Source organism: Cimex lectularius, unplaced genomic scaffold (genome assembly GCF_000648675.2).
Source record: "Cimex lectularius strain Harlan isolate CLEC.00 unplaced genomic scaffold, Clec_2.1 scaffold68, whole genome shotgun sequence".
Classification (NCBI taxonomy): Eukaryota; Metazoa; Arthropoda; class Insecta; order Hemiptera; family Cimicidae; genus Cimex; species Cimex lectularius.
The window spans coordinates 841,129-863,340 of record NW_019392732.1 but is presented as its reverse complement, the minus strand read 5'-3'; the positions used below and the strand labels follow the sequence as shown (position 1 = coordinate 863,340).

The 22,212-nt window shown below is 36.9% G+C and overlaps 1 protein-coding gene across 24 annotated transcripts in view; it reads left to right on the top strand.

The window, feature by feature from the left end:
• The window catches only part of LOC106661379 (RNA-binding protein Musashi homolog Rbp6), an 892,072-nt gene that overhangs the window by 816,906 nt on the left and 52,954 nt on the right, over window positions 1-22,212 (top strand). For all 24 annotated transcript variants that reach the window (XR_001339703.2, XR_002910290.1, XR_002910298.1 and 21 more), the window contains one exon: window positions 20,535-20,617. Coding sequence is in view for 6 of the 24 variants with exons in the window: in XM_024226885.1 (XP_024082653.1) it covers window positions 20,535-20,617 (83 nt within the window). In the remaining 18 variants the exon portion in view is untranslated. The remainder of the gene's footprint in view (window positions 1-20,534; window positions 20,618-22,212) is intronic.

The window sequence follows — 22,212 nt, the reverse complement described above, 5'->3', positions numbered from 1 at the left end:
ACACTTTGATTCAAATTAAATGTTGTTATTCCACTCCGCTCGGGGCTTTTCTCATTTTACACATGTAACTCGGTGAAACTATTTTCCCATCCGCTACTCCGGGCCCCGCCCTCGGGATTTTTCCACCTCCCCGGGGGAAAAAAAAATTTCCAATCCGATCTCTCGGATGAGCTCGTGCATAAAGAGGAAATTGAATTGCCTCCGTCGCTCCTTTGAAAATGCAAAAAGATGAACTTTAAAATCTGGATTCTTTGAGCCAATTGTTGTACTGAGAAGAAGCAACATAAAAGTCTCTCCCTCCTTTGAACACTGAAATGTACCTCAAATTGAAAATGTTTATTGATTTAGGGTACCAGCTCGTGAATATGGTACAGCGTAACATAAAATTAAAATTCATAACTTGTCAGAGCTATCGACCATTAGTGCAAGTAAAACACCAATCACATATACGCATTAAATATACAAGAAACATATATAGGGTCATTCAAAAAACCATTTGCGCTTACATACTGTATTTACTGAGTATGGCCTATTTAAATGTATATATTACGCAGGGTGGGCGACCAATGCCCGAGGGGTTAAATGCCTGGGTAGACCAGTACCCCATTCCTAAAAGGTCCGGGACTTGGTCGGCTCACGTGTCCTGCATAAACCTCTTGGACTTGTTCACAAACCACAAGATTTTGGACCATTTTATCTTGGGGAGTGATTTGGCAATGTCCTCTCCTTCAAAAGTTTCAAATCTATGCCTGGCAAACCTATCACGAGGTAGGGCCGTGGCGTTTCTTCTTTTATTTCACAAAAGCGGTAAAAGGGGTCTGGTAAAATACCCATTATGAAGAGGTGTCTTCTCAAGGGTCAATGGCCGGTCAGGATACCTATCAGCCTTCTAATTCCGCTCCTTGAGTTAGATAATACCCATTTCGATTCTTTTGGTTTGATTTCCTTCACAAACTCTTTCGATTGCCTGTGTCCGGGGGATAGATTCCATTCTTCAAGGAATTGTTTCATGCCCCAGCAATTAATACTCTCTTTCTCTGTGCTTATAGTGTGAGGTAATACCGGTTGTGGCTCGACAAACGCAGTATTTGAGCCTTCTTTGGCCAGGCTATCCGCCTCTTCATTGCCATACTGTCCCTTATGAGCTGGTATCCATATGAGGGTTACCCTATTCTCGTACCTGGTAGTAATCCTATTAATAAGTTTAACAGTTTCCTCCACCAGCCTAGATGTTGATAGCTCTTTAAGACTGGCCTGACTGTCGGAAAAAATTCTAATGTCTTTTCCCTTGATCTTGTTATCCATAAGTGTTCTGCAGCAAACATTAATGGGCCATATTTCCGCCTGAAAAACGGAGGTGTTATTACCAAGAGGGGAGGAGATGCTGATCCCTAATTTAGGTATATGTATTCCAGCACCACTTCCCTTGCCTTTAATGAGTGAGCCATCGGTAAAATAGTCTAGGCTACGATGGTCATCATCCGCACTATAGTTATATTCACACGGAGTAACTACCTGAAAGTGCTTTTTCCCCGAGAGGGTTTTAACCTTTTTATCGCTAACGCTTAGTAGTTGGCTGTTGACCTTACTCACTAATTGTAGAATTTTCGAGTGACCAATGTTGTTTCCCTTATGGGGAAACAACATTCCAACTGCCTTCACTAATTAATCTGTAGCAGCTGGTAAGTGCTCTAACCTTAACCTCTATGTGTAGAGGTGTAGTGTTGGTTATAATCTCAAGTGCTAGGGTGGGTGTAGTGGAAAATGCTCCCGTCATCATCAAACAGCCTCAGAGGCCTATTCTGAGGCGGGCAAGAATGATCACAATTCTCTGACTTAGGTTATCATACTTTAATCATTCGATAGCTTAATTACCTATCCAGTTAGGCAAATTGGAACTCCAAGTTAACGGTGACAACCTACGGCTAACTGTTCCAATGATGAACAGAAAGTGCTGTGTATCTCACCATCCCATAATATTGAGGTCGTACCTGTCATAAGTACATATTCATGAGTTAACTGTCTATGGGATATTCAAAATCACAAGTGAACGAATCTCTGGCTCGGGTTATCTGGAAGATATTTACTAACTTCTTGGTATTTGATAGCCTGGTAGTATTATGCTGCCGTCTTAAGAAATTACTGTGTGCGATACCCATAGCAAGAAAGTCGTCCTTTTATACAAGCAGAACCATAATGGAACAATTCCGCCTGGGTTAGGTTAATGTGAAGATATTTTTTAACCCGTAGAAACTCGGTAGCTTACCCAGTCAAACATTTCTGCCATCTTAAGCAATATGTTGCTCCAACGAAATTGTTTAAGTAATCATAGTTTTAACCACGGTCAGAAACTATATTTTTCATATATTTTTGCCCAAATCTGTAGGAAAATGCTAGAGACAAAAATCATGGGGAAAAGGGTGGCATTGTGTTGGGTGAAAGGTCATGCAGGCTTATGGCAGAACGAAACGGTGGACTCACTTGTAAAGGAGGCTGCAACATCAGGTCCAATCTTTGACCTTAAAAATTCCTAAAGATAACGGGAAAAACTTTTTGAAAAAGTTTGGTAGAAATCTTTGGCAAGAAAAATACAACACATCAAATATTGGCAATTATTATTACAGGTCTCTGTTCCCTGAGCTCAAGAAAAACATGGTTTTCGGAAGGCAATAGCCCAGAAGGAATTTCAAAGGAGATCTATTCTACTATTTTTAGACTGAAGACAAATCATGGCCTATGGGGTAGCTACAAGAAGAGAATCGGTTTGGCTTCGTCTCCAAACTGTCCTACTTGCGATCCTTCAAATCCTTCCCACATAATTTTTGAATGCCCAGAATACGAAAATGAAAGAGATAAACTGCTAAAAAATCTGAACAAAGTCCCAAACATTTCCAAACCAATAAACTTAGAATCTGTTCTAATGAGCAACAATCCATCAGCATTCAACATAATCTATGGTTTACTAAAGTCGATAAACGTTACGTTTTGATTATCTTCAACCATGAAAATTTAGAAGAGGATTGAGCTGAGTGAGTGGGTGCGGGCGCGCGGCGGGGGCCTGGTCCTGGTCGGCCGTCCCGCTCGACATAAAATTAAAATAGAAAACTTCATGGGTAATATGCCAGCGTAAACCCAATTTAAAAAAAAAATTAACCATTTCATACTAAACATTTTCTTGCTTATCCAGCTGCTATGGTGAACAGATAACGACCCCTTTTCATAATATTTGGGCCGTAAAGGACGATTCTCAGGCTCATGATATTTGAAGTTATTTCTTCACTCGTAGATCGTTGGTAGCTTGTAAAGCCGAGCTTGCCATCTTGAACAAATTGGTGCTCCCAGGTCAAAGTATGACCTACTTCTATTATGTGAGTCTCGTACGCCACCATTTACACTATGTGCATTTTGAAGTGTTAACCGCGTAAGGCCTATTCTTAAATGGTTGAGATCGATTTCTCTTCTCTGGTGCTAGTTCTATCATAAGGTCATTCAGTAACTATGCTGTTTACTCCCTGAAACAGAAATTGCTATGTACGACAGCTTTAGTCGTTAATGATCTTTTGTATAGTACATATGCGTCTGTTAACAGGACGTGTGAACATGGAGTCAGGTTACCTAAGAACACTTATTAACTCCTAGGGTACCATTTGGTATTAGGTACCGATTGGTCGACGCTTATGGTCTATTCTAAGAACGATTCTATTTCTTTGATGATGTTTCTTTACCCAGAGATATCAATAGCTTGTACAGCCGATATCTGCCATCTTAAACGATCCAAGGTCAAGATTCGGACACCCTTCCATTAAGTCAGGCTCTTACGCGATCTTTTCCATAATGTACATATCCGAATTTATCTCCTACTCTGAGAGGAGTAAGATCGACTTTTCTTCTAAAATTCAGGTTATGTGAGTCATTCACTAACCCTTATATAACTGGATTATTTGATATTACGGCCTAGTGTTATCTGCAGCATGATATGTAAAAATGTAAATCAATCTATAATACAATTAATTAAAGTTTTTACTTGAGATAAAAAAGTCAATGGCACGAGCGGGATTCGAACCCACGATCCTCGGCTAGATACGCCGCTGCTCTACCACTTGAGCTATCGTGACCTCGATCCACTGGGACTCCTTTTTGCCATTTTTCAAATGTCGTGTAATCGGATTGGATTCTCGACGACAAATGAAATGGCCACGGAGAGATTTAGTGAAGTATTTTTTATTTTAAATCATTAAATTCACTAATTTCGTGGTCCGCTTGACCAATTAATATATTACAATTAATTAAAGTTTTTAGTTGAGATAAAGGAGGGAAAATTCAAAAGGTGGGGTTGAGGTGGGAAGTTGGTGTTCGAGTGGATCGAGGTCACGATAGCTCAAGTGGTAGAGCAGCGGCGTATCAAGGCGAAGACCGTGGGTTCGAACCCCGCTCGTGCCATTGACTTTTTTATCTCACCTAAAAACCTTAATTAATTGTAATATATTAATTGGTCAAGCGGACCACGAAATTAGTGAATTCAATCTATAATGTTCAATTTAGAAAATGAAATTTAAAATTTTATGATGTCTACACGGATTTCATATCCTTTTCAATGCTGTGTTGTTACGATTGGAATCTTAGAGATTCAACCGGGTATAGAAATCCAGAATGGCACTTTTCTATATGCTACTCGATCTGCAATCATTTCCTTTCGGTAATTCCCCTCAGTCCCATTGCAGCCGGACGGTTCAGCATGCAACAAAAGGGAATAGGGGAAGCCGATCGGCCTTAATGGGACGGGGTCGAGTCTCTCTGGTCGCTCCCCCCGGAGGTCGTTTCCGAAAAAGAATTTCCACCAATGTTCCGACCGGGTTTTCACTGAAGAATTGAAGAAGGGCTCTCGGACCGAAACGACAATATTCCAGAACTGGCGAAGATTCTCCCTTAATAGCAGGGGGTGGAAGAACGACTCTCGACTTTATCCCCCTTTCCCTACCCTTTCTCCGGCTTTCCGACCGGGCACTCCAACTTGTCACACAAAACTTTGTGATCTCCTTAACTTGGTGATTACGCAGTCCAAATGGTCAGTTAGCCAACTTCTCCGTCTCCGAGCCATCGGCTCTGGTTACTCTTTAATTTGCATCCAACTTCATTAATCCTCCCTCGGCCCTTCTCTCCATTTCAGATCAGTTTCCATATTATCTTCATTTCCGAATTTAAGATGATTAGAAAACAAAATGCCATGGTTTATTAAAAGCCAGTTAAATTATTTTAATGATTACGATTTATCGTGTTTTCTTAAAAGTAATCGACAATCAAAAGTATGGAGTTTTCAGTGCTCCAAATGACTTCAAGTATTGATCTTTAATTTATCCCGATGTCAACTCGTCTTCCAGCGACTTCATTTTCTCAGCCCTTGGAATTACTCAAGGAGCTTGTTTTACAAACTCCGAGTGCTCTGTTCTACAATATTAAAACAATTAAGGGCTCCAGTTTTATTGGTCGTCACTCGGGACACCTGGTCCCTTAATTAGTGACTTATTAAATGAGTTGGGGGATTAGGAAAGACCCTCCTCCCGAGCTGCTTCTGTACAAGTCATTAGCCAGCCCTTATACAACTGTATAATTACATGCAGGCTCCTCCGCCCGTCCACGCCGAATTTCAACTCGGAACAATACCTCTACATTTCAAGAAAAGAGGAAATTAAACTCGCCCGGACAAAAATGAGAGGGGGGGAATTAGAAATAAATATTATTCGAGGGCGGGGAGAAACATATTTCATTCTCAAAGGGTTTTCTGTTTGGAAAATGCGAAAAGGAAAATTGCGCTGTCTCAGTGGAAATCCATAAAGCCTGATAAAAGATATGTTACGGGAGCAGTTTGAAAGGAGCGCAGTTACCTCCGGTAATGTATCTGTGTAATGAAACGTAAGGAATTGAAAGGCGAACTCATAAAAGTGACTATTACTTTCAGGAATAAAATTGAATGGATAAAGGCAGAAAAGGAAAAAGTGGATGAAGAAATAATTATGCCCTTTCTACCGGCAGATAGATTGGAAAAATAGATATTTGATTTTTACTGTAAAATAATCTACAAGTTTGGATTGCCCTATTTTTATTAACGTATATAAAAATATCGAGTGAATATAAAATTTCTAATTATAATTATTTCTAAATTAAGTTTGTCCATTAAACAAAAATTACATACTTTAATTATTCTAATGACGATTACATTTTCTCTTTTGGGTTTGTTGGTAAATTGTGTCGAGTGATTTACGAGTATTGCTCTCAGCAGTACCAGCTCTCAGCGTGTCAATTTTTCTCATTTCAACCTAGAACGGGTTTATCCCTCAACTGTTTAAAAGTAGAGTTAACGCCAGGACAAATAAAAGTTTACTATCATAGCAGAAAAAGAATTACATATTCATTTTATTTCAACTCAACTTCTTAGACACCGAAATTTCTCAAACCATATGTTTTTCATAAATGTATTATTCTTAGAGCGTATATTCTCATATTATCCAGGCTTTCTTTTCTCAGGTCAAACCTCGACGTTTTCGTTGAAATTTTATATGAAAATTATTAGAAAAACTTTTTGTAAAATGTGGGGTTGAAATGGGAAGTTGATGTCCGAGTGTATCGGTGTATAGCTCAAGTGGTAGAGCAGCGGCGTATTTAGCCGAAGGTTTTTTTTTTTTTTTTTTTTTTTTCGTTATGAACTATGCATATTAGCCATGTGACAATTCATATATGTGTGATCTTTTTTGGGGGGGGGGTTTACGCTGGCATATTACCCCTGAAGTTTTCTATTTTCATTTTACTGTCGAGCGGGATCGGCCGACCAGGACAAGGTCCCCGCCGCGCGCCCACACCCACTCATTCAGCTCCATCATCTTCTCATCTTCTAACTTTTTATGGTTGAAGATAATCAAAAAGAAACGTTTATCGACTTTAGAAATCCATAGATTATGTTGAAAGCTGATGGATTGTTGCTGATTAGGACAGATTCTAAGTTTATTGGTTTGGAAATGTTTGGGACTTTGCTCAGATTTTTTAGCAGTTTGTCTCTTTCATTTTCATATTCTGGACATTCAAAAATTATGTGGAAGGATTTGAAGGGCGATTGCAAGTGGGACAGTTCGGAGACGATGCAAAACCGATTTTCTTCTTGTAGCTACCCCATAGGCCATGATTTGTCTTCAGTCTAAAAATAGTAGAATAGAACTCCTTTGACATTCCTTCTGGGCTATCGCCCGAAAAAAGTTTTTCCCGTCATCTTTAGGAATTTTAATGTCAAGAGTTGAACCTGATGTTGCAGCCTCCTTTGCAAGTGCGTTCACCGTTTCATTTTGCCATAAGCCTGCATGACCTTTCACCCAACACAATGCCACCCTTTTTCCCATGATTTTTGTCTCAAGCATTTTCCTACAGATTTGGGCAAAAATATAGTTTCTGCATTTATATTCTGGGGTAATGTTATTTATCCTTTCTACAATGCTTCGACAGTCTGTGAGGATACAAAATTTAGAATCACCCAATTTTCGTATGTAATCGAGAGCGCTATCTATCGCAGTTAGTTCTGCTGTACAAACAGCCATTGAAGTTGGAAGCGAATGTTGTTCCTTGTATTGATGTTTAGGGTCAAAAAGGGCATGACCTGTTTTGCCATCGTCAGTAAATACGTACACAAGGTCGTGGGTTCGAATCCCGCTCGTGACACTTACTTTTTTATCTCAACTATAAACCTTAATTGAAAGATATTGGTCAAGCGGACCACGAAAACTAGTGAATTTTTGAAAAATGTTTTTGACCACTCGCTCACATCCAACGAATACTTGGTCTACAAGCCTTTCCTCTATGAAAGGAATTATTTTACCATTCTTTATTAATATTCTCTTTATACAAATATGTTTTATACAGCTTTACAAAACTTTACTAATATGAATAATTCGGCGGTACTTCATGATGAAATCTTGATCCCCCATCTTTCTCATATCGTCTAATTTCCTCTAGGTGGAAAGTCATCAGTACATATGTTTACAAAACGTCACTGACATATTTTTTTAAAAGAATGTTTTACCTAGAATTGCATCGTGTTTCAAGCAATCAAAATGTCTATAGATGACACGAGTAATGAGCAAAAAGCGAGATTAAACGGACCCAGTCGGATCGGTGAATGAACTCCTAAGATATAATGAAATTTATTGGACCGCATCCTGATCCCAACAAATATATTATGAACTGTGAAGGTGCAGACTGCGTAGTAAAAGATAACAGGACTTAGCAGCCGACGGATCGATCCTGTGCATGATATTGTCAAAAATCATCAGACTCCATAGTAAAAACTGACTCCGGTTGATTTCCAGCTTACTCTAGTAAAATTAGAAGCAATTATTTTTCCGTTTTGAATTTGACAATGGGCTTTTCTTCTCGCTCATCTTTCTTAAAGTCCTCATGTTGGGCAATAAATCTGCGAGTGAAAATAAAAAAGACCAAACCTGAGATAATTAAAATATGGACAAGTTTCGTACACTCGATTCAAAAGTGATCAATAACTTCTCAAATCAGATAATCATAGTTTTTTTACTAAACTATTGCACCATGCCCTTTATATTTTCTACTGTTTTTTTACGCAACTATCGGGTTGTCCGGAAAATAATGCAGGATTTTAAGTTTTCATTAAAAAAAATCTATATAAAATATTCTGTTTACGTTTACAGGATTACTCATTTGTATGAATGTNAGGGATTAATAAGTTACCAACACGTTGGGAGAAATGTATTGAGAGTATGGGAAATTATTTTGATTAAAGAACATTGCTTTAAAGTAACTAGTTTCTTTTTTTTTTGTTTAATACCAAAATCCTGCATTATTTTCCGGACAACCCAATAGATAAAAATTCTATTCAGCAAGTACTTTCACGTGCCCAAAATAAGCCAAATTTCAATTCAAGTGTTTTGCGCTTATCATACAGAAATATACATATGTTTTTTCAATCTTTCGGTTGTTGTTTTTCACAACATTTCTAAGAAAGTGGTACATATTAATAGCTTTGAAGTTTTCTAACCCTAAAAGTACATTGTTAACCATAATTCTTTTCAATGTCATTTGTCAATTAGTTTAAATGAACAACTTGTTACTAAAGTATGAAAATTCAATTCGGTAGTACTTAATATTTTAAGGGGATAACGATTGTTTTTCGAGCAAACCGCTGGTTTTTGTTCTATTTATTTTTGAAATCCCACTTCTTCCAAAAGGATTTTAATTTTAATACGTATCACATCTTCATAAGTCTGTACTTTCAGTCAAAGCACCAAACTTCAACTGTTCCATATAAATTGTACAAGGTCATTTATTTGCTCGGATAGAGGACAAAAAGTAGCTTATTTTATGCACCTTTTTAATATGGTCTATTCAAATTAATTTTCTTTTGATTGATTGTACTAATTCGTAGCTAGGGGTTTAAAAGCTGAGGAGTTGTTATAATCAACAACAAAGGAAAATTATAACAAAAAATTACAAAATGTTCTCTTTTTTATTAAAAAAAATCGTTTTCTCCAATTTTGGGTGTTTTTTTTAAAACGCCCTTGTTGGCAAGATCATTTGGCTTTTATTGTATTACAAAATGAAAAACGAAAAGTTTTTTGAAAAAAAATATTACGAAGGGCTTTTGAGAAAGTGTACCGAAAGGTTAAAAAAACCGTTCTGAAGCAGCGACTTTCTGATCGGGCTCGAATGTTTCCGGCTGCAGGAGGAAGTCGATAGATTAGTTTTTAACAGGAAAAGTTGTAATATGACACAAAGTACACATAAAAAATGATGACACAAATAATATCCAAGGAAATTGAAAAAGGGAAACAAATTGATATCATCTACAGAGATTTCCCAAAGGCATTCGACAGAGTTGACCATAAAATATTAATTTCAAAACTTAAAGCGTCCTTTACTCTTATCTTTGTTTTCAAAAAATTTGTCAAATCGTCTCCAAGTAGTAAAAATAGGAGAACATCAATATGAGCCAATTAAGGTATCTTCCGGTGTTCCACAATGTGCTCTCTCACAATCTCCCCACTATTTTTAAATATTTTTATTAACGATCTTCCTTCTGTTTTGTCATTTTATTCTTCTCCTTTTTGTCGAATCTAATGAGGATCGACGACTGTTTCAATCCGACTTAAATTCACTTCATCTACGGTCCATTCAAAACAATTTAATACTAAATGTAGAAAAATGGTACTGATATGAGTTTCTATAGATCTAACTCTTGTATCACTTATAAATATAACATAAACAGCTTCTATTTATCCTCCAAAACTATCACAAGTGATCTTGGTGTAACCTTTAATTATAAATTAGTTTTTTAATGCACACATTGGGGGGGCCGCGTTAGCCGAGTTATTAAGGCGTCAGACTCTCGGCTAGTAGATCCCGCGGTCGTGGGTTCGATCCCCACCGTCGCCTCTGGACTTTTTCTTACGCCTAAGAGGACCGGTGGCCTCAATTGAAAGAAATTGACACGGCACTCATCAATGGAAGGAGCGGGATCAGATCTCAGCGACCCTGAATTAGGTCCCAACCCTCTTCAAAAATGAGTTTCTTCGGTGGAAGAACACCGGCACACCGGGGGCTCAAAATTCACACTTGCGTTGCGAGGCCCCAAAAAATGTTGCCAGGGATAAAGTACAATAAGCTGTACAGCTGCAGTGCTCAGGAGGGAATTCCTCCAGACCCTGGTATCCATTGAAAAAAAAAAAAATGCACACATTTATGAAATCAAATCCACTCCTTTAAGCTAGGCTTTATCTCATGATATTCAACAGATTTAGAGGTAAATTCCCTGACATTATATTCCTCTATGGCGGGATCTTCACTTGAATATTGCTCTCCAGTCTGGAATCCACAACTGCTCATGCAAATCAGAAACAAAATACATTTTTAAATATGACTGCCTTTAAGCTGGAATGAACCTTTACGATTATAAACAGTTTCAATCATAGTTAATCTCAATCCCATTAAAAATACGCAGCTTACACATCGACTTACTTTTTTTAAAAATTATCTGACTCATACATTCACTGTCTTCAGCTTCTAAGCAATATTAACTTCTCCAGTACTTATCAGCTTAGGCAGGATAACCTTCTATATCCCATGCCACAATAATACCTCTGGAAAAAACTCACCCCACATAGAATAACGTTCTCCGCAAATGACATCCCTCACTTACAATTAGTTAATTGCCCTAGTAATATTTTTCTGAACCAACTTCACAATTCGCTAAACAAATCATGGCAATCTAGGCATTTATTGTATTTACGTAATACAATTTTTCTTTATCTTCCACCCGAATGAATATTATTGTAAATAACACCGTATTACGTGTAAAAATTTTAACGATATGAGCATGGTGAGCTCTTTTTACGCGTAATTACTTGAATACATTTTTAAATTTTTGTACAAGGCCGAATATAAATAAAAATCGTACAGACAGCGGGATGGTGAGGTGCAAATTCTACAAAGTAAGATACGTCAGAATAGTTGATTAGCAACTTTCAAAACAAATATTTCAAGCACTTTTAAACTCGGGATATTATGGGATCAGTTTTATTCTCCGTTAAAACGATCGTACTGTAATAAAAAAAATATAAAATAAATGTTTTTGGTCAGAGAAACGATCGCTACTACTTTAATGAGAAATTTTTGTTTTAAATACCAATCTCGTACATCCAATGTATTTTTATCGTTTATGATAAATACATAAAAAGGTTCATCCCTTATTTATTACAGTGATGTCGTTTGTTACTAATTTTTCATATAATTTCGGGTTTTAATAATAAGCAAAAACTAGAGCGTAAATTATAGACGAAAAATCCCATGATAAAAAATTGGGCAGAATAGTATAGAAAAAATTTAAAAAAGAGTTTCTATTATAGCTTAATCAATTTAATTCTAAACAGTCTCGTGTGCTTTGAGATGTTCGTAGTTTCCTTTACAAACTGCTTAATTTAAACTTGAGCATAATGTGCAAAATCTTTTGATATATTAAAGTTAAACTTTTCCTTAAAACACTTTGATAATTGAATTTTCCTTCCAAAGGACTATTTTTTTTATATTTTTGCTTGACATAACTGTAGTTCGAATAAAGTTTTTTTTTAATTAATTTTTTTTTATTGTTTGTCATGTAATGAAAAGTTGTTTATGACGGTTATTTCTTTAGTTTTTGCTGGAAATTCTGTTAACGTCATACAACGCCCTTTGAAATAAAAATAATATTAATTATCTTAGTATGTTTTTAATTAACTTAAGTGAAATTCAAGACAAGTTTGAGGTGGGAAACTTCCTTAATTAACAGAATTAATATAAAAATATAACTTCCATTGGAGCATAATTAACGTTGAAATAACTCGACTCCTCGTCGCAAATCCAATACTGTAAAAATGGCGAGGTGCGGAGTCCGTTTCGGAAACAGGTGTTAAAACGAATTCAGAAAGAAAGAGAGATTAACATCCTGCGAGATTTAATCAACAACGGGAGGGGCGATAAAGAGCCTGTTAGCCGTGTTTACGTGTTTACTTTCAATTTGCGAGTTAATTGCGTTAAGCTGTTTTTATACTGGATTACGCCGAATTCTCTCACATACGTGTATTTAAGATTAAAAGTCAATTTCGCCTTCCGACACAAAAACACTCGACGAAATTGTACAATGGAAAACGTACCCGGTAAAGAAAAACAGGCGAGATTTGGAAAGAAATCTGTTGGGCCTTGACTCAATTCGCCTTGCTACAAAGGACAGATTGATAAAAGCGGAAAAGTTTAAATGCGAAGTGCGTCAATTCTCGCGGTTTTAAATTTACTGAACATTGTTTGGTGATATTATTATGGTAAATTTAGGGCAAATGGTACATGCAATGGCTCACTGTTCAGGATAACAGGATGTAGGTTAAAAGGAGGCCGTACCGCCGATTTGTAAAGCTCATGACATTCCGCATTCAAACTTTTTTTTAATCCGAAACAATACAAGTTGTTTAGCCTGTTTATTTTATCATTTATTATTGCAATATTGTTAATAATTCACTAGTTTTCGTGGTCCGCTTGTCAAATTAACATCTTTCAATTAATTAAGGTTTTTAGTTGAGATAAAAAAGTCAATGTCACGAGCGGGATTCGATCCCACGACCTTCGGCTAGAGACGCCGCTACTCTACACTTGGGCTATCGTGACTTCGACCCAATCGGACACTAACTTCCCATCTCAACCTCTTCTTTTGAATTTTCCCGCCTATTTGCCATCATTTTACCTATTAAATTTGCTAGTTTCGTGGTCCGCTTGACTAATTAATAACTTACAATTAATTATGGTTTTGGTTGTGGTTTTGGTAAAAGTTTAGGAGTTTAAAATGAAGCATACCTTCTCTAAAGCTTTCCGTGGCCATTTCATTTGTCGCCGAGGATCCAATCCGATTACACGACATTTGATAAATGGAAAAAAAGGAGGAACAATTCAAAAGGTGGGGTTCAGATGGGAAGTTAGTGCCGAGTGGATCGAAGTCACGACAGCTCAAGTGGTAGAGCAGCTGCGTATCTAGCCGATGATGGTGGGTTCGAATCCCGCTCGGGACACTGACTTTTTTATCTGAACTAAAAACCTTAATTAATTGTAAAATGTTAATTGGTCAAGCGGACCACGAAACTAGTGAATTTAATATAATTAATTTTCAATTATTTTTTTATCGTGTGGTCAATGGTGAAAATTGTCTCCGGTGATAATAAAAGGTCAGAGGTCGGATAAGGGTGATTCACACGCTACATCTCCCCATGCCAAGTAATAAAAAAAGTTCAGATTGTGATAAAACATGCTTTAATCTATAATTAGATATTTAGTCCATTCGGCAATCAACCAGTGTATATTTTAAATTTTTAAAAATTAAAATGGCTTAAAATTTACTTTTTATTAATCATGTAATACGTGCACGAGATACAACTACCAGTGGTTAAAACTGGTTCAGTGAAGCCAACGATGGCAATTTGTACATAGCCAGTGTTTCGACTGCTGACAGACGTTTGATTGGAATCCATACGGTCCGTCTGTTCTCGCTAATGATGTTTGTAACAATAGTTGACAGACTGTGATTGACGAAAATGGCTTTTTTCGTTTTGGATTCGGCCGAGAATTGTTTCTGCCATTACCAAATAGTACAAATCATACTGTTGGGTAAAAAGCCACGTACTTAGAATTGTCGTTAGAGAAATTTTTCATATACAACTCCTGTGCAATAAGGATAAGTAGAGAGACTGGTTTGGACCAGAGTCGAATTAATCACATATTTATTTGTTAGGAGATAAAGAATATATATTATGTGCAGTCACAACAACAATTGGTCTCCCTGGTATGTACAGCTGTAGTTACTGTGACTTCGGCCCACTCGGACACCAACTTCCCATCTCAACCTCACCTTTTGAATTTTTCCTCCTTTTTTCCATTTTTCAAATGTCGTGTAATCTTTTATATTCTCGGCGACATTTGAAGTGGCCACGGAGAGCTTTACTGAAGATGTACTTCCATTTAACTTATTGCATTCACTAGTTTTCGTTATCCTCTTGACCAATTATTATCTTTCAGTTAATTAAGGTTTTTAGTTGAGATAAAAAAGTCGATGTCACGAGCCGGATTCGAACCCACGACGTTCGGCTAGATACGCCGCTGCTCTACCACTTGAGCTATCGTGAATTCGACCCACTCGGACACCAACTTCCCATCTCAACCTCACCTTTTGAATTTTTCCTCCTTTTTTCCATTTTTCAAATGTCGTGTAATCTATTTGATTCTCGGCGACAATCGAAATGGCCACGGAGAGCTTTAGTGAAGATGTACTTCCATTTAACTTATTGCATTCACTAGTTTTCGTTATCCTCTTGACCAATTAATATCTTTCAGTTAATTAAGGTTTTTAGTTGAGATAAAAAAGTCGATGTCACGAGCGGGATTTGAACTCACGACCTTCGGCTAGATACGCCGCTGCTCTACCACCTGGGCTATCGCGAATTCGACCCACTCGGACACTAACATCTCAACACTTTTGAATTTTCCTCCATAATTGTTAATAATTTTATTTGGAAAAAATACAGAGGTTCCAGAAGTTAAAAGAGATACGGCCCCTTGGAGGTAAATGTTTCACAGGGTTTATTAAAGATATTAAAACAATCATTTTTTGACTTAATTTCTAATAAATGTTTTCCCGTTTTGGTTACATTTGATTAAAACACTTCAATAGAAAAATTTTGATAACATGTTAATTTTTGTAAAAAAAAGTTTGACTTTCTAAAAAAAATTTTTCCAATTGCGTATTTTATATTTCTCCAAGCTCTAAATGTTTTAATAGAGAATTTTTTTAATTAGGTCAATAGAATTAACAGGGGAGAAGATACGTGTACCAAAAAAACTTAATTTTTCAAAACGCTTGTTGTGCGGAGTAGCTTCAAAGCTTATTCTGGAAGGGGTTTGTAATGTTTAATGTAAATATGTATTTGCTTACCTACATATTGTGCAATTGTATTCTATTGTATAAATATAGTTATCTTTTTAAAATAGTGATTCCATTTGTTATATCGTACAGGGAAAAAATAAAGACATGTCTTCCCCAACTTTAATTATGGTACATCATCAAAAATCAGAGATTTGCTTTTGTAATACAAACCTGAGCAGGTAATTAATTGAGAAATAATTAAATCAGGTTTCCCCGAGTTGGTTTAAAAGGCGTTCCGATTGAGGAAGTTTGGTTGAGGCGATTATTGAAGATGTTCGGAAACCAATACGCTGCCATCATCTGAAATTATAGCTGCCAATTAAACAAGCCGTTTAAACTGAAGTAGATCCATCAAAGAACGGATTAATGCTTAAGGTACTTTCTAGTTGAAAGTTTCGGCTTTGGTAGAGAATCGCTTGGATGACAGGATTATTTAAAAAATTCTTGTAGGTCAGGTTTTCTTTGACAATTTGATTGCAATCAATAAATAAAACAGAATCAATTATGATGCGATGAACAAAAGCCAATCAAACTTTGACCACCTTATTTTCGTGTGCGACATGAATAACGAATGAGGCGTGAAAGTATGCATGAATAAACAATGGCCCAGAGTCTAGTTAAAATATTATGCAACCACATTTCATGAAATAAACAGAGGTTTACCCGGATTAAAAGAAAAGCTTTAAGAAATTGTCAAATTTCCGTCAGAAAAGCACAACATAAAAGACTCACCGTAGGCGATTATATTGATTATACTCGGATTTAATTGTTTTAAATTAAATCTGTTTAAAAAGGCGTATTTTTCCTTTGGGTTGTGGGTTTAAAAGGAAGACAACCCGAGAGTGTTAAAGGGACTAATATATATATGGCACGGCCTGGCGAATTCCCGGTAAGACTTGGAAGTTTGTCCTCCTTCGGGGCGAAAGTTTTGAGCCGGAGTTATGTATGTACATTCCGGCTTAGTGAGGAAGAGGGAGGCAGGATTTCGAAACCCCTTTCACCCCTAAATTCGACCTCGAACTGACGGATCCTCTAAAGCTTACCTTAACCTTACATTCCTCCTTATTACATTTCTGAAGCGAAACTGCCAAAGTTATACTGCTGAACTTAAAGCGGGAATTTTTTTTTTGCATCGAACCACCAAGCCACGGGTTCTGCCTCCTCAAAATCAATTTTACGAGCTTTCGGGGATTACAGACTTATTGGGTGAAGTGACCGTGATAAAATGGGACTGGCGGAACCGTCACTTTATTTTTACTGTACCAAACACAAACCTTTTGATTTGGCCTTACAACAACGTGTAAATTTTCTCCAACATTTTTATTTCTGACAATTTTGTCAGACCTCTACATACAAAATAAACCTATAGACATTGATCACATTAAATAAATATCGAGTAAATAAAAAAAAGAAATTTTCGTACCATTTAGAACTTTGAAAACCATACACACAAATTTTATTTAATTTAAATTTACACCCTCACTCTTTGTCACTATGCCTCACTGTCTTTCTTTTTTTTCTTTCTCCCTCGACCTCTCTTTCTTCTTCTCACTCTGATTCTCCCTGGCCCATTTCTTTTCTCTCTTTCTGACTTTGACTCTCTCTCTCTCTCTCTCTCTCTCTCACTCTCTCTCTCTCTCACTCTCTCTCTCTCTCTTTCTCTCTTTCTCTCTTTCTCTTTCTCTCTCTCTCTAACTATCTCTATCTGTGTGTGTGTGTGTGTGTGTGTGTGTGTGTGTGTGTGTGTGTGTGTGTGTGTGTGTGTGTGTGTCTTGTGTCTTGTCTGTCTCTTTCTCTCTCTTTTTCTATATTTCACTCACTTTTTCTCTTTTTCACCGTTTTTTATGTTTCTCTAGTTCAGAAACAGAGACCAATATTATGATTCTCCCACGGCACACCCATTTCTTCTAATATATACTATCAAAAATGGTAAAATAGCTTTCTCTAAACTTGTGCTAGATGAAGCGAGTTTGGACGTAATGATTTTACAGAAACATTTTCATGGATGTAATGTCGCATTTAGGCCGATTTTAGAGTTAACCTTGCTATCAAGTGTTCAAACACTAAAAGCTGTAAGAATTAATTGTTGGTTTGGTTTTATTACGGTACAAATTCGCACTGCGCTAAAACCGCTCGCCCTTGCCATAGCGCATTGTTACCAAGAAAGTTCCTGATAGTAGAAGTAACCTAATACTGCGCAACTAGTTGATACGAGATTAATTGTAAACTTTCAAACTTCATTTACATTTAATTAGAGATTATAAAGAAAATAAAAACTTCAGAGGAATAAAAAAAGACATTCGTGTGGTTAACTGTAAAATAGTAATCAATTATAAGCCTTGTCATTAAACGCTTCCATTACCTTGACGATCATTATCATCCATTCCCGTCAGGTTTTGCTTTGACAAGTTTCTGGTGTACAATTCAGTTTTGAGTTTACCCATTTGGCGTCTGATTGGTATGTCGCGTATCGACGGCTGTTTTGCCCGTTTAGTGGTCGTTTTTGTTTCGAACTGTTCGCCGTTCTGACTAAGTTCCGTAATGAATCAACCGTTGTTAAAAGTGCCGGCACATATCTAACTTTTCCAATACATCTACGTCGCCGGGGCCCGGATCGATTCTTACACGTGCCGGGCGGATTGTAAGAACCTCACTGAGCGTTTTATAAAACATGTGACGATTGTAAAATCTATATTTGTATTTTTGACATATTCACGCCCCTTCTTTACTCTCAATCATCCCGAGTCAATTCTTAAAAAACTAATGAACTATGCTCCGCAAAATATGGATACTCGCCAATTGACATTCTCTCACCCTCTCACTCTCTCTCTCTCTTTTTCTTTTTCTTTCTCTTTCTCTCTCTCTCCCTACTTTCTCTTATCAATAGACCTATAAGTTACGTATTTTACTTATTTTACTTTCCTCTTCAACGAACAAGCTTCAATACTCAAAATTCAAAACTTAATCAAATTCACATACGGGAATCAGTGTTACCAGCAGGGTTGCTGAAATTCGTATGGAGGGAAAAATGATATAACCAATTTCCCTAACTGAAAGGTTTGTAAGTATTTTAGCTGGGCACTCTCTTTCTCTCTCTCTCTCTCTCTCTCCCTCTCTCTCTCACTCTCTCTCTCTCTCTCTCTCTTTCTCTTACTCACTCACTCACTAACTCACTCAATACCTTTACTATCTCAAACAGTGATAATTATTTTCAATATCACGGCGTTGCCCTTATGCTAAATCCTCACGACAGCTGGGTCGTACGGGACTATTAATCTGTGCGCCGTGTAATTGGGCGGGGATCAGTAGTCTCTCAATTTTACGCTCTCTCCCTCACCCCCTCATTTTTTTCCATATCTCGTTTACCCTTTCTGTGTATAAATGTCTCGTTGGAAATAACAAAGTAACATTCTTCATGTTTTCTCCTCGCACTCATTTTGATTTTCCTTTGTCGCCCTCTTTCTCAGGTTCCCATTCTATCTCTTTTTCTCACAACCTCACTTTCTCTCCTTCTTCCATTTTTATATATTTCTCTCTTTCTATCTCTATTTACAAGTCTTTCTGTCAGACTCTCTCTCTCTTTCTCTCCCTCTCTATTTTCTCTTATCAATAGACCTATCATTTACGTGTTTTACTTATTTTACTTTCCTTTTCAACGAACAAGCTTCCACGCTCAAAATTCAAAACTTAATCAACCTCACATACGGGAATCAGTGTTTCCAGCAGTGTTGCCCGAAATTCGCATGGAGGGAAAAACGATATAACGAATTTCCCTAATCGAAACGTTTGTAAGTCTCTTTGCTGGGCTCTCTATCTCTCTCTCCCTCCCTCTCGCCCTCTCCCTCTCCCTCTCTCCCTCCATCCCTCCCACCAACTCTCTCTCTCACACTCACTATATCCCTGAAAACACAAATTAGAAATAATTGTTAGTTAGACATGTTGATTTTAAAATAATAAATGTACTAAATATAATGCTTAGGAACCATGGCAAAAAATTTGATATTTTTAAAAGCCTCCTATCAATCATTACCGGCGATTTAAAAAAAGAAGGATCGGAGTGAAATCCACAAATTATTTTTACTTAATTATATTTTATTAAGTACATGTTATTGTTTAAAGTTTAACAAAATATTCTTGTAGGCGCCGTTAAATGGGGCGCGCAGGTGTGGTCGCGAAACAATAATGAAAATAATTAAATAAACTAAAATTGAATAAAGGCCCAATACCTGAGCCATTCTACTTTTCAGTAGCGAGCGATGCAGCACCTAAACCCTCAACGTAACCAAGACCCTGGATAATATGAAGGCTTAAATTACTACGATCCCCTTCTAGGTTCCATCCCAAGGAAGAAAGAAGAAAACTAAACTGAAAACAACTTTCATGTCTTGAAGTAAGGAATGCTAACACGTCGGAAGCACGGAAGCAAGACTTCAGTTCTTCTCGGACGCATAAGAGCATGACACGACGGGAGCAAGTTTAGGGATTAGGCGCAAGGGGATGTGGCAGCATTTTTGCAGAAATATAAATATTTACGCCAATTACTTTGGGTTAAACAATTTTAAATTGCCAACTTTAAATATTTTCATATCATAATATTTCTAATCGTATATTGATGAGTTTACCACAATATATATTTGTCTCCCCTTTTCAGCATACTTAACATTAATTATATTTTCGATATTTTGCTAAACTTCAAAAATCTCATATTCAGTTTTCCCCCCCTCGGCGAGGCAAATAATGCTCTCCAGCACCCCCCCCCTTGGTTAGACCTTTATTAATTTAACAATTAATTAAATAATATTGCCTCGTCTTCCTAAAAGCTTTTACGATTAAATATGATTCATTTAAGACTCCAATAATAAAGCGGATGGTTAAGGATCAATAAATTCTTGAAAATGCAGTGAGGCGATAGTGCCGTTACTCTACAATTTCACCTGTCACAAGTGGCTTGGATTTAAAAACCTTTCACAAAAGGTCTAATCAATCTTTACTTTAATGCTAGCTTACCTAGATATCTTTTTTTCTGTTTCAGGCTTTGGGTTTGTCACTTTCCAGTGCGAAGACGTTGTAGACAAAGTGTGCGAAATACACTTTCACGAAATAAACAATAAAATGGTAAGTCTTTTTTTAGCAGCTTTCTCTACTTTTAAATTGTGTTGTGACACTAGCTTTTGAGCTTAAATATACCAAACCGAAAATGAAAACAAACTTGTAAAATGAAATCGTGTTGAGGCTAATTCTCTTATAAATACGTTGTGCCTTAAACTTTAGGCTACATTTAGAAAATTAAAGTAAACATTTGAATATTGATATCATGTCGTTTTGATAACATGATCGATGATGATCTAAAAGGCTTTTTGTTACCTGTGTACTTAAAACGCTAACATGAGAGTGAGCAGCAGGACCCATTTCTGTTTATTTATTCCACGTGTGTCTTTTATAAAATTAGATTAGGGTCTCGGCAAAAAAGCGGCCTTCCGTCCACTGTCTAAGTGAATATAAAAAGTATTAAAAAACGCAAAGCCCTCTGGGATATAAATATTAAGGAGTTGCCGTGCAGGAAACGCGAAAAGCGTTTTCCACGGTTCCAAGGAGCAAAGGGCTAACAATGATGGATGCGAACGATTAAACAGCCTAGCTGCCTCCACCGTCGTAAAAACCGTGAATCCCTTGTCCCTTTTGCCGAAGCAATTTACATCTTTCTTACCCTAATGGGCGAAATTCTTCTTTTTATAAGTTATTATGGATGGATAACCTGAATCGGGTTAAATGGACATTTACGAGTGGTTTAATATTAACAGGTTTTTACGGCTGATCAATATCCGCCCATGTTGAAATATGTACAATGTCTCCTATTCACTAATAATGTTTTTTTTAAACATATTACGATGTTTAAATATAAAAAATTCAATGCCAGTATTGAAAAATATATATTATTTAGTTCTTCACTAGTGATTAAACATTTGCCAAGTTAAGCAATCTTTGCGCTTACGGATTTCTTTAATAGCCGCCTGGAACGGAACAGGAAAATAATTTGGTCGGTTTGTCTAACTAGTTTCATTGTTTCGCCATCCTCAGTGTATTCAGAAAAACAGACCAGGATAAACAGAATAAAATGTTATGTAACGACCAAATAAAAGATTCCTTGTCTCGTAGACCACAAGGAAAAATTACCGTGTGGAAAAAAACCGAGGTAAATCGAAAGTATACAGAAGGATGTGTCACCGAGGTGCTACCCGAATGATCGAACATATGGTAAAATGATTCTTAGAGAAAAGTATTTATTTGCTGCATTCCTAGACTGTCAAATAATCTGGAGAAACTAAAATAAAAAAGTCAATGTAACATAGTCATATTCGTCGTCAGTCAGACCTTTAGTTGAAGGTCATAAAGCGCAGCTGCCTTTCGCACTTCAATTTAAAAGAGTCAGGATGCTTATTGTGATGTGATAAGACAAGTTAACAAATTTTTTTAATGTATAATAATCTGGATGTAGGTATGGTCTGGATGAAGAAATGCAATTGTTAACGCCACAAGATTTTGACCTATTTTAAAGTCTTCATCAGGGCCATGGTATGGTATGGGATGGTAAAAAAGGATACTAGGAAGCGGGGTTTGCGCTCCCCAGGCACTGCAGCCTTCTGGCTTACTGTACCTTCATAGTGCCTTAGTTCAGTGCAGTAGACTCTATCCTTCTCCTTAGAAGTATC